The sequence below is a fragment of the Melospiza georgiana genome, chromosome 6 (genome assembly GCF_028018845.1).
Source record: "Melospiza georgiana isolate bMelGeo1 chromosome 6, bMelGeo1.pri, whole genome shotgun sequence".
NCBI lineage: Eukaryota > Metazoa > Chordata > Aves > Passeriformes > Passerellidae > Melospiza > Melospiza georgiana.
The window spans coordinates 47,825,000-47,838,689 of record NC_080435.1 but is presented as its reverse complement, the minus strand read 5'-3'; the positions used below and the strand labels follow the sequence as shown (position 1 = coordinate 47,838,689).

The 13,690-nt window shown below is 42.4% G+C and overlaps 1 protein-coding gene across 4 annotated transcripts in view; it reads left to right on the top strand.

Moving 5' to 3' along the window:
• Positions 1-13,690, top strand: part of CCDC88C (coiled-coil domain containing 88C) — a 99,907-nt gene that overhangs the window by 34,114 nt on the left and 52,103 nt on the right. For all 4 annotated transcript variants that reach the window (XM_058026106.1, XM_058026105.1, XM_058026104.1 and 1 more), the window contains exons 4-5: positions 3,872-3,941; positions 13,090-13,148. In XM_058026106.1, the coding sequence (XP_057882089.1) occupies positions 3,872-3,941; positions 13,090-13,148 (129 nt within the window). The remainder of the gene's footprint in view (positions 1-3,871; positions 3,942-13,089; positions 13,149-13,690) is intronic.

Here is a 13,690-nt window from a genome sequence, read left to right as displayed (position 1 = left end):
TTCTAGGTAACTCACTGATATTTCTTGGTGTATCAGTCCTAGATGCTTCCAGCAAAGCTTACCTCTGGCTTAGGCAGGGTCCCTCTTGTTCCTGGGGCACCACAATTGTCCCAGCCAGCTTCAGGCTCCATGTCTGTGTGAGCAAGCACAGCAGTCGAGGTCTGAACACACAGTGTGACCTTCCTTGAGAAGCCCTCCCTGGCAATACAGGGTCAGGTAACTGATTGCTCAAACCTTTGTGGGCTTTATCTACTGAGTTTGGGTGCCTGGCTCAAGGAGTGTAAGACTTGGCTGCTGATCCTTATATTTTGTGATTGTGGTGTTGGATGTGCTACCTAGAAGTCTCCATTCTTGCAACCATTACTGCTGTCAAAAGACATTGGACAAATCTCCTCAAGCTTAAAATATCTTGATCTTTGGGTGAGGAGCGTTTCAGAAACCTACAGGCACTGCACTGAGCACTGACAGGGCTTTGTTTTGATTCCTTAAATAACCCTTCTGATACCAACATTATTTTTTCACACACCGTAGTCTGAGGGAGGTCGTTGCTGACTTGGAGTAGCTGGCTTCTGAGTTGGTTAAGCTGTAAACCTGGCAACTCAGTTTCTAATGGTTTTAATAATCTGGGACATTTTTACCATGTGTTGTTGTAACCTTTACTGTTTTAACCAAGCTTTAGTTGTGCTGTAAAAATGATTACAAGGCCTCTCAGTGGAGGAATTAGACTTTTTGCTTGTACTGTTGCTCTCCAGGGTGCTCTGGATTGCTGTAGGCTATTTAAAATGCTTGAAAACCCTGCTTCCCTCTCCAGCAGCTCCTGCCTGGATGTGTTGCCCCTAGCCATGCTGGTTGCCTGAGGCAGAAGGATTTGCACACACCATTTGTGCCTCTGCTGCAGTCTTACAGCTGTGTTTGATTTCAAGCATAACATTTATATGTAATGCAATAATACAGCTTGCTGCCTCTGTGGGGGAATGGGCCATTTTATCTACTGCTTCTTTTTTTGTCCAGGTTAAGCCAATGCCCAGAGTAGCTGTACCCTGGGAGATGGTTGGGTCCACAGGGCCCTTTGACTCTTAGTGCCAGCTCACAGGCTGGAAACAGCCCAGCTCCCTGCCTGAAGCCAGAGTTTGAATTCATGGGGTCTTCAAGGAGGAATTATAAGATCTGAGGGGAGCTGAGAGGCCAGGCTGAGGCACAGCGTTTTACTTGTGTAAAATGTTTTTATTGTGTAATAATCTGTGTTATCACTGCTTCAGAGAAGGAAAACAAGAAAACATTAATAAATTATAGAAGTTGAAGAATTCCTGATGTGCTTTTAGGTGAGGAGGATGTTAGTTCTATTTCCAGGTGTGGGATCTTGGGCAATCAATCTGACACGTGGTCACATCATCTTTGTCAGTCACTGAGTTTCAGCTGAGCTTCACTGACTTTCTGGGGTTTCAATCTGGACAAAATCTGAGTTAAATTCATCAGTGTGGAGCTTTCCCTTGGTGTGTTTTATCTCATGCTTGTGATTGTGTGAGTGGATGGTTCACTGGTACATTGGTTCACAGATGGTAATTTATTAAATTGAAGTAACTCTGTTTCTCTGACTTGCTTTCCTGAGCTTGAAAATAGACAGCAGGGGCATTGACCTTCCTGTATAAAGTGTTGAGCTCTGCTGGTGAGCTGCACTGTAAGTCAGGTGTTATCATCACAAGCACTAATCTGAAGGCAAAAGCTTTTAGAATAATACAGATAATTATCTGTTTAAATATTTTACTTTAAAAATAAATGGGTCAGAGTGTCATGTCTTGCAACAATCAGAATCTTTCAATCTGAATTAACAAATCACTCTTGCAGGCTTGGGGCCATTTCAGCTTCTATTCAGTGACTGTCAGATTCTTGCCAGAAGATACTGAGCTCAGACAATTATGAGAGAGTTCAGTCATGGTTGTGTTGGGTGGTATACTCAAATAATTTTGCAGGAGGAGCTCATGGGAATGTTGACAGCATAAAGGTTAGCAGCAATGTCTTTAGTGTCTGCCAGTTAAAAAGCTAGAGATCTGATGGTTACACAAAGACAACGCAAATTCCTTGTGCATTCCTGCCTCAGTGCTGCTCCACGTGCTGGGTGACTGGAAGCAGAATTCTTTCTCCTCTTTTTTGCCATGGAAATTGCTGGTTAAAGCTCAATACTTCAGTATATGCAAAGTCTGATTTTTTTTTTTTTTGTTTAAAGCCTCAGTGCCGTGCTGTGTTGTCATAGCACATGTTGCAGTCCAGCCATGTGCTCTTACATCCAATAGATTTTGCATCTGTTACAGTAAACAAACTTTGTTTAATGTGTCTCAAATGCCCAAAATAGAAAATGTATTTGGCTAATGAGTCAGCCAATGTTTGGTCTGCAGTAGCCAAGCTTCACATTACATAAAGGACTAGAGAATCTTTTTCCTTAACAGCTCCAGAAATCCTATTAGCTGTGACACAGATATTTCTATTTTATCCAACAAGAAATGTGTTTTGGTATGGATCAGAAGAAAAAAAATGAAATGTGTTCTGTCAAAACATTTTTTTAAAATATGCACTCTGATTGCTTATCAAAGGCTGCAGGCTCTCTGAATTATTTCCTCCTTCAATCAGGCTTAATTTTGCTCCTGTGGCATAAGTTTAAAAGCAGAGAAATAACAATGGGTAGCTGGGAGGGGAAGTGTCAGGGTGAATGGGTGATTGTTTCAGGAAGTGTGTTACTTTGCTGCGCTGTGGTGCTTTTTCCCCTGGTCTGAATGCTTTGCAAGTATCAATGCTGTGCCCTTCCAGTGGCCTGGGGGTAGTCTGGGAAGTGGAGACAAGCCGGAAAAAGGCACCTGCCAAACATTTGGTTGAGTTGTATCTGTGAACTTTTGTTTCCTGAATCTCAGCACAGTGTTTCAGTCATACAACTGTTTTCCTTCCCGTCTTTTTATGTGAAATAAAAACCCACCTGCAAAATGTTTTATCCAGATCATCACAAGTGGGGGTGCTGGAAACTGCAAGTCAAAGCTGACAACTGTACTGCTCTGCTCTTTGTTTCTGGGCTGCATGGCTGGTTGTATTACTGTACAGAATCCCCTCTGCAATGTATTTATTTGAGCAACTTCAGACATTGTACCTGCCCCAGGGCTTTTAGCCTTTCTTCCCCCTTAAACCATTCTGTGATTTCAGAGCAGCTTCAGACAGATGCTCATTCAGATGTTCAACCTGATGTACATCTCCCTTCTGTCATCTCCCCCAAAATAAAATGACCCTTAATTATGTAATGAACATAATTTAATTCTGTTTTACTCCTGATTAAAAACAATGCAAATAAATCTAGAACTTTATATCCAGCTTCTCTGGGCAGTGCCAGATGCCTGGTCGAGTGCTTTTCCCTACACCCACTTCCCCAGCCCATCCTTAAATTTTCAGACCCATGAAATAATGTGACCAATTATTTGAGTTACTCAGACTTCACAGAGTGGCTTAGGTATGTTTGAAGCAGCTGCATTTATATCCCTGAACCATGGCAGCAGCTGTATGTTGCACATCAGATGAATACAGGTCATGCCTGGGGTAAAGGCATGAATGATTGGTGTGCCTGGCATGGTCATGCATTTATCCTGATTAGTGCCATGGGACCCTTTAAGTTCCACATTAGCCATTGTTAAAAGAAGTGATTAGTGTATGTTAGCTGTGCAACCTGATGCTATCTTCAAATAGTGATTCCTCTCTCAAGTGGGGCTTCCTCTTGTGACCTCTGACCTAGCAGTATGTTAAAAGCTTTGTAACTGATGGAGCTTTGTATTCTTTGTGGTGGAATTGATTTGGATTCCTTCACACTGAACTTTGTCTGTTGTTCTCTTTTGTTTAGGAGGTCCTTCAGCAGCTGATTGTAATGAATTTACCAAATGTTTTAATGATTGGCAAAGATCCTCTTTCTGGTGAGTAGTTCATTGGGTTCTCCATCCTCCTCCTCTGTACTACTAAATAAAGTCTGTATTTTTTTTTTTTGTCTTCTTAAACAATTCTGTAATTCTGTTCTAACTAAGTAGGAAAACACTTTAAAGAGTGCAGCCCTTAACACTAAACTATGTCCCTAAGCACCACAAATGTGTCTTTCAAATACTTCCAGAGATGGTGATTCAACCACTTCCCCAGGCATCCTGTTCCAATCCTTGACCACTGTTTCAGTTAGGAATTTTTCCTAGTATCCATAAGAGTATTCTTAAGCCTCCCCTGGTGTAACTTGAGGCCATTTCCTCTTGACCTATTGCTTGCCATGTGGGCAAAGAAACCAACCCCCAACTTGCTACAACATCCTTTCAGGTAGTTGTAGAGAGCAATAAAGTCCCCCAGAGCTTCCTTTTCTCCAGACTAAATACCCCCAGCTCCCTCAGCAGCTCTGTGTCAGACTAATGCTCCAGGCCCTTTCCCAGCTCCCAGCCCTTCTCTGGACACACTTCAGCACCTCAGTGTCTCTCTTGTGCTGAGGGGCCCAGAACTGAGCACAGGATTTGAGGTGTGACCTCAGCAGGGCCAAGATGGTGCCCTGGTCTGTGCCTTGGTCCTGCTGGCCACCCATTGCTGGCACAGGCCAGGATGCCACTGGCCTTCTTGGCCACCTGGGCACAGCTGGCTCGTGTTCAGCTGCTGTCAGATGGCACCCCCAGGTCCTTTTGCACAGGGCCACTTTCTAACCACTCTGTCCCCAGGCTGTAGCGATGCCTGGGATTGCTGTTGATCCAAGGGCAGGACCTTTTTACTGCTTGGAACCTCATACCACTACCTCAGCCCATGGATCCAGCCTGTCCAGATTCCTCTGCAGAGCCTTCCTGCCCTCCAGCAGATCAACACTCCCACCCAATTTGGTGTCATCTGCAAACTGACTGATGGTGCCCTTGATCCCCTTGTCCAGATCATTGATAAAGACATTAAACAGGGCTGGCCTCAGTACTGGGCACTGGGGAACCCCACCTGTGACTGGCCACCAGCTGGATTTAACTGTTTGGACTGAGAGTTGCTCCTAAGGGACTCTGGCAACCAGTCTCCTAAACAGGCCATAATACAAACATGACTTTTAATAAACTGTATGTATTTGTAGGCAAACTACAAGTATTTGAGCATCTCTGAATCTCACAACTTCATGTATCTAGGTTGTAACACTGAGGTATTTATATACCTGTACATATAAATATACATGTGTATTTCCATGTGATGCATATGTATGTGTGATGAGTGAGTTCTTGCCAAAGCCAGAAGAGCAGCTGTTTGTTTGTTTGCAAGTTGTGTCCCTTCACCCCTTACTGCAAGTGGCCCAGGATATAGTCTGCCTTGGCACAAAGATGTGCTGTCCTCCAGGTGTTGTGTGCCTGTATAATGACTTTAGTTCTTGCTGTATATATACACACACCAGTCTTGCAGAATTGCCTTAAGGTGTGGAGGAAATGTTGCAAATGAAATGTGAGAAGAAATATAAATGAGAATGGGGAGAAAAATACATATATGGAAAAACCAGGAAAAAGTGAGGAAGAGAATGGACAAAAAGAAAAACATTTGTCTGACTGTGTTGTTTAGACAGTGCTATGTTGCACAAAGGATCACATCAGAAGTAAGGTGGAAGCCAGTAAGCTCATGTCCAGAGTCCAGTGCTTTTGGTGAGACAAAAGAAAGCAAAAACCTGAAAATTGAGTTGACTTCTTTGAAACACATACCCGAAATGGAAAGTTTTGTTGCTGTGTTTCTTACTTTTTTTCTTTTTGCATGCCCATTCTTTCTCTCCCTAAGCCCAGTGCTAGTGCCAAGGACATTGTATTTGTTTTTACCAAAGAAGGTAAACTGAATGAACCCTGTCAGCAGTGATGGAGAATGACATGCTAATCAGCATCTCCAGAATAAACAAATGGCAGAAACCTTGGCAGAAGATTCTGTTTTGCTGCTCTTAGGAGCTGTAGAGTGCATATGTACAAAAAAGCGTTTGTCAGAAAAGAATATTAGCCAGTGTTGAATCCCTGAATCTCATAGTCTTGTTACTTGTTACATAGTCGTGTAAAAATCAAACTGAGAGTAAGAAATCCACTTCTTCAGCAAGCAGAATAAAGTCTGCAGGTGTTAATTGGGCTGCACAGGCTACTGTTATGGGCAGAGAAGAAAGTCAAAAGACAAGAGCTTTGTTCTTGTCGGTCATATGGGCACTGGGCTCCTTAGCATCAGGAGTGCTTCTGAATAGGAGTGTCTGGGCCAGCAAGGCAGTATCTCTGCTGGCTGAGTGTCAGTGGGAAAGGCTGACTGGTTTCTTGTCACAGCCATTCCTGAGTGACAGCTGGCAGGAGACTCATGATGTGGTAAATACAGTTTTGGTTCCTGGGAAAATGCACATTTGAAAGCTGTCCTGTATTCAGCTATAATTTGCTATCATTGGCCTGCTGGCTTTTGGCAGCGCCTCAGATCTCTCTTTGAGGAAAGTACCTGTGTCTCTTGCAGGAAAGACACTTGGTCATACATGTGTTGCTGTCTTCTAGGTCCTTTAATTACAGCGAGAAAACTTTCTTCTCTTTCTGAGAACTTTTAAAAAGTGGTGGTTTGGGGTATTTTTTGGTTGTTTTTTTGGGGTTTTTGTTTTGTTTTTTTTAGGGAGGGTATGTTTTTTTTTTTTTTTAATGTGATCTTTCAAAATTTATTTTCCCCATTGCTGACTTATCACTGGCATTATTTGGACAGAACATGAAAGATAAAAAAAATGTAAAAATGTAACTTCTGGATTGTAATGTCTAAAACTGGTGGGGTATGTGTACCAAAAACCCCCAAATTTCTTGTCATATTATATAACAATTGTGGAGAACCAGTCCCAGCTTAGACACAACAGACTAGGTGGTGAGCAAAGGAAGACACCAGATGTGTTTGCTTTAAAGAATGTACTTAAGGAGGAGAGTGTCTGAAAAGCTCATCTTAATCTTAGTGTTGGGCAGGCATTCACTGGTAAGATGTGCAGGGGACATGGTCAGAGAAGTGCAGAACTGGAACTTCCCTCAGGAAGAAGAACCTGGCTGAGAGCTAATGGGAAGCTCAGAAAGGGGGAACAGGAATGAGGTGGCTGAGGCAGAGGGAGTAAAGCTGATGCACACACACACAGCTGAATGGAGGAATAGGCTCCATAGGTGATGAGCCGTGTGAGTGATGTCTTTGTTACTGTCTGTGCAGAGAGGAGTCAGAGGAAGGCAGGAACACTTGGGAGGGGAAGACACAAGCAAAACAAAGATATTCTCTCTTTCTTAGTGAGGCAGTGATGAAATCCCAGTTTTGCCTTCTCAGTCCTGTAGCTAAGTTATCTCACAGAAGGGTCCCTCTTGATCAGAGGAAGAAGAACCAATCCCATGGTCACATTCCTGGAACAAATCCAGCATTGCTTTGTACTGTTTCAGCTGGGAATGCTCTTAATGACTGTATTGTCTCCACAGGTCCAAGACCAGAGAGCCATTAGATGTGATGCACTGTGTAAAATTTCAGTGACTTATTTCTTGTAATAAGCCTGTGTGATGTTTTGCTATGCACGCTTTTCAGGAATTTTACTTTTGCCTTCTGAAACACAGCCAAAAGGGTGTTACAGGCATTAAATGATAACCTGAACAGCTCTGAGGCTGTGAATGCTGTTCTTACCATTTAGCTTCCATTTGGCACTCACCAGTTGGGACTGCTGAGGGCTTCTGCAGCTCTGCTTTGAACATGAGATTATTGGAAAAACAGAACTGCCATCACAAAAAATGCAGTAGCACTTGGGCTTTTGCATAGGAAAAGGTACATGTCTGCTGGGTTTGTGAGCTTTATTTACTTGCTTTCATGTCCTCTAAACAGTTCCAGGTCATGGCAAATTTGCCTACTTTATTTGTCTAAGGGCATAAAAATAGCAGAAATATTTGTTAGAATATTAAGGCTTGACTCTGTTCTAGAATATAGGGAGCTAAAAATAAACTTGAAAGTTTAATTAAAGGATTTAAAAAAATTTTTCCCAGGAATTTGACTTGCAGAATAATGCAGCTGATGTCAGAGGATTTATTCTCTTCACTGCACTGTGTGGTAGACAGCTACTACCATTAAATTTCCTCTTAATTTCTGTCTCTCCTCAATTCTTTTTCTTGCTGAACAGCTTTTTCAATTCATTACAGCACCACAAATCCCCCTGTGTTCAATAAGAGAATCATCAGCCTACTTATCATCTATGACATTGCTGTAATCACTTCTTCCATATTATGTCTGGTTTTAGCATGCCTTATAAATGGCCCCTCATTCATGTGGCCACATGGGGAATATCAGTAATGGTTGGGAACCTCAATTTAGATACATTTAAAAAATTCTCCATTTCTGGACATTCATAATTTTACACAGCTAGTGAGTGTACTTGGAAATGTGTGGCAGTTAATCTTTTGGAACAGACATAATCATGAGAGGGGAGAGATTTTAGCTTGTTTAAGATCAAGGATGGAAATGAGGTTTTACTTGCCTAAAATAGGCTCATTTCTGTCCCTTCAGAGGACTTTGCTATTTATATGCACTTTTCAAATCACATGTTAAGTTTGTGAATGAGAGGACCCCAAAGTCCCTGCTAACAAGTACCTATAGAAATCTAGTTTTCATTAATATTGTAAAAGTCTACTTTCACTTGGGTATGTTTCATGTATGGTTTCCTTCCTCATTTTGTTTCACAGTCCTCCAGAGGCACAACGGTTCATAAAATGCCAAGTTTATAACAAAACACTGCCTCAATAGTGTAAATTTAGCATTCAAACTTTTCTCACTGAGGATCTTGCTGGGAAAACAGCACTTGCATGTTTCACCCTCCCCACATTCTCTGCACACCCTCCAGCTGCTGCACGTGGCACTCCCTCTCCTGCACTGGATGGAGTAACATCCGAGTAGAAATACGGAGAAACTGGCAGCACATGCCCAAAATTGCACTTACTTGGACTCCCTTGTTCCCATTTCCTCTGATATCTTCCCATCCCCCCCTCATTTTTATCATTGTTTGTGTTCTCTCTGTACCTTGATCCTCCTTTTTTTGTTGTTGCATCTCCTAATCCCTGTGCCCGCCTTCTCCCTGAGTGCTGCCATCTGTTTCCCAGCCTCCAGCCCCATGAGGGCAGAGGGATCTTGTGGCTCTGGCACAGGGAGGCTCCCAGGCTGCACAAGTGGTGTCTGGGCTTTCCCTGCCTTTGTTTTCCAGGAAACCTGCTGGCCCTCCCTCTCTCAGGGCTGGGAGCACATGGGCTTGCTCCAGGTGCCTGGCTGGCTCCCTTGCAGCACAAACACGGGGCCTGAGAGCAACTGCCCTGGAATTTTGAGAAAAGGAATAAAAAACCCTGTTTATTTCTTAATTAGCACTTTTCTGTTTAAGAGAACTTGCCCCTTTTTCTTGTGGGTACCTCTCTTCAAGGAGCTACCCTAAACAGAAATGTTTGTGTCCCAGGTCTCAGGAGGACAGTGTCGTGGTAAGATCAGCTGATAAGCACGAGTAGACTCAGACTTTCTTCCCAGCTGTCTGGGAAGGATTTGTGGCATCCCAGCAAGCCAGCAGAGGGGAGACAGCACATTCCTGCTTATGAGATTGCACAAGGAACTTTACCATCTTATAAATGGGTGCAAATCAAGCTTTTTGAAAAATATGAGAACTGTTTAGAAGGCATGATTGAATCAGGGATGAAGGTCACTTGTCTTTCTTTAGCATTCATTGCAGGACAGAGGCACTGTCTGGAGTGTAGAACTTCAGTCCAGCACTCTGTAATACTCCTAGAAGTGCTTCTGACTCACTTTGTCAACCTGGGCATTCCACTGAAGTGTATGGTAGCTCAGCTCTCCTGTGGATGAGATGAAAGGGTAGAGGGGTAATTAATCCCTTCCTGGCTTGTTTTGAAGTTTAATTGAAAACTCTCTCTAAAGCACTTTAGGTTGGTAGAGAGGTTTTTCATACTCATACCCTATTTTTGCTAAGAATCTTCTGTAAATAGTGTTATTGTACAAGGCTTTAAAATGTTCTTTAAACCTAGCTTGAGAATGAGTGATCTGGGAGTGCCTTTATGTCAACAAACTGTCTCCTCCCCATGGGAAACAACTTCTGAATGAAAGCCCAAGGAATGGAACTTTCAGTCACACATGATCTTCTGAAACACTTGTGTGGCCTTAGAAGTGCTTCTAGTGGGTAGTACAGACTCACTTTTATTACATGATGTAGCTTGTCTGCCAAGCATAGAAAAATTTATTGGAAAGGAAACCTTGGAATAATCCTGACTGCTAAATTTTTCCTGCAAGCTGCCAGGGGAGAGAGCAGACTGCCAAATGCTATGTTTAAAGCATTAAGAAACTAGTAATTAATTATTATCTCAAGTCTTTAACTTCTCACTCTTTTCTATAAAAGAGCTTGTCCAAACTTTCCAGATTGTGCATCCCTGCCATGGATTGCCATGTCTGCCTCCACTTCACTTCCTCGTGGGAGGACTGGAGTGGGGTAAGGTCTCGCTCAAAGTGACCTCACTGTTTCCAGGCAAGGTCTGTCCCTGTTGGGAGACCAGGGCTGACCTTGGTAAGTTACTTTGCTGTAATAGCCAAAGGTGTTTCACCTCACAGGATCATGTGGCAACACCAATGCCCATCTGTTATCTCTCTGAGAAAATAGCAGAGCCTTGGTGCAGAGAGGTAGGGTGTGGTTTGAATGGCTTTAAGTAGTTCACTTGTCTTTAGGATGGTACAGGTGCTGTCACAGTTGGGAAGATGCCCTGGTGTTTCCTAAAATGGGTGATTTCGTGTCATTGTGAATGTCAAGGAGAATTGGGATGCTGTGGTGCACATGTTGGAATTTATGGTTGGCAGATGAAGGTGCCCAGAGTGCACAAGGGTCAGATCTTGTGTCTGGCATGATCCAGAGCAAGCAGTCTGACTCCCTCAGTCTCTCCATGGAGATGTTCTGCCTGAGTAAGTTTAGGTCAATGAGAGACATGCTCACATCACTTGGTCTCCATAACTTAATGACTTGATTTTGTGTCCCACAGGCATGCTCTGCATTTAGTACCTGGTCTGTATTGCTTCAAAGCTGATGTAGAATGAAACCCAGTACTGAAACTACTGACAACTCAGTTTCTTGAAAAAATACCTTCTGACCGAACTAATAGTCTCCCGGTAGGGCCCTCAAAGGAATTGTTCATGAAGTAACAGAGTTTTTTTTTTTTTTTTTGCTGTTGGTGAAGGATTTGTGTCATTGTCTATCCTTAAGATTGTGTTATTGAGATTCCTACAGAACAATCAGACTTTCACAGACTGAAATGGAATTTGTAAATTAAATTGTAACTTTCTGGGAAAGAGGAGGCCTTGTGTGCTGCTGCATGTAGGGAGAAGAGTAAGAATGATTGTATGTCTTTCAAAACCAGTTTTTAAATATTCTGCAGGGGAATAAGCTCATATTTACAGGGTGGAGTGTGAGCTAGCATGTCTTAAAGATGGCTGTTCCTGTTGGAGAGAAGAGTTTTTGCTTGCAGAATCTTAATGGTTACTAATGCAGGACCTGGATATTGAGAATTGTAGTGTTCATGCAGACAGTCTACTGATGATTTTTGTAGGGCATTCTTGAGTCATTATAAAGATGAACATACATAAAAGTTATTGAAAATTTTGTAAGTATGTGTAAAGACTGGTTTAGGACGTTTGTGTGCTTGGAAATCAGGAAACAAGTTACTTCCTAAGCTGCCTGCACGTGGCTGTGCTGGCTTGCAAGGTTGTGGGAATGGCAGAGCCCCTGTGGTAATTTAGGTCAGTGCCTTTGTGCAGCTGTGGGGCTGTGGCAGCTCAATTGATGAGTCAGATTAACTCCCCTTCCCTGGCCTTGGGTCCTGCACATGCCTCTGACTTTCTGCCAGGGCAGCCTCACAAGGGCATGGTGTTGGTGGAGGAGCACAGTTGCGCTCAGAAATTAGTATCTATTTAGTGATAGGAGCAATTGAGTACCCAATTAAATCAGGGTATAAAATGACAGTGTTAGTCCCACAATTACACACTCAAAAAGAATGCAAATATGTAGGGATGAGAGAAATGTGTATGTGGCCTGTTTGGTTTCTTTGTTTCTCTATTCTCATCTTCCCCCAGTGTTGATGAGGACAGGCTTTTTCTGAACCTAGCTCTGTAAAGATATTTTATTTTCTCATTGAAACTCCTGGCCTTCCTTTTGCCCTCTTTGTCTTGCCCTTTGTCTAACCTTGACATACATAATTTCCTTCACCATCCAACAATCCACTTAAATTTTGTTGAAACAAGCTGGTTCGAAGCTGCGCCAGTTCCCCTTGAGGAAGTTGAGGCTTTCCCTCTGCTAACAGTGGGAAATGGCAGGCAGGGCTGCTGCTCACAGCAGGATTCCCTGCAGCAGCAGCAGGGCTGTGGCTGCTCTCCCCAGGGCTCCCAGCATATGGTCAGTGTCCCTCAGCCATCCCTCATTCTCTGCCCTCCTACCACATGGGGTTTAGCTTCAAAGTGTGAACAGCCTTTGATGCACAACGGGCAGAACTCATTTGCTGCAGCATCTATCTCTCAGAGAGAATTTATATGCACAGAATGGTGTTCAGCTTCGGGAAGTCTGAGTGGCAACTGTTTTACAGAAGAATTTAGGGCAAGTTCTTTGTGAGTAACTCTCCTTTGCCTTGCCCATGGTGTTTTTGTTTTATTTTGATGGGGTTTTTTGGAGGGGGGAGAGCTATTGGTGGTTTGTTGGGGTTTTTGCACACTTGTTAATCACAGCACAAGAGACAAGCACTGGTCAAATGCATTGAACTATTTAAAGGAATTGTTTTTTGTGATACATTGATCAGAAAAGCCTTAGAAAACTATGGGTGAGGATAGCATATCAAGTGAAAAAAGTCTTGCTGGATTTGGGATTTTAAACTAATCCATAAGAACTGTACTGTTGTGTAGAAAATATGGTAACTTTATAACAGGCATATATATATTGTTCAGGCACTTGTTCAAAGGTCTTTTTGTTTTAGGCACATATTTTGGAGAGGATCATTTGCAAGTACTTATCTGTTTCACATATGTACTGATGACTTTTTTTTCCCTCCCCAGGTAAAAGTATGGATGAAATCAAGAAGCTGCTGTTGTTGGTTCTGGGATGTGCTGTGCAGGTGATAATTCACGGAAATTAAGATTTTTTTCTAATCTGTTTTTTTTCCTGGAATGAGAAAATCTACCCAAAGATCAGTGCTGTATGAACAAATCCTGAGCTCAAGATGGCTCGTGAGCTAAATTGTGAGAAACACATTATGTGAAGGAAAGAAATGCAGGGGAGAGGAAGCACATTGTGTGATAGCAGTAGCCTCAATTTGTTGCCAGTGCTTAATCAGACACAGGATGTGTACTTTTAAACTTCCATAACACAGTGGGACAAGATAAGTTTTGAACAGTGTTCTTGATATCAAGATTGTTGTTGGTTTATTTTCTTACTGTTTTAAAATACGAAGTGGAACAGTACACGTTAAAGCCAAACAAATAGTTTAACAAGTCTAAACATTTGTTTAATGAATCATGATTTTATTTGCACAATATTTTGATTTAATATTATGTGTCAAAAATACCAGATTAATAGATACTTTGTATATTAGTGTGGGGATCTTGATGTGACATTTGTTTAAATAAATAGAGAGACAATGTATATGGGAAACTCTGG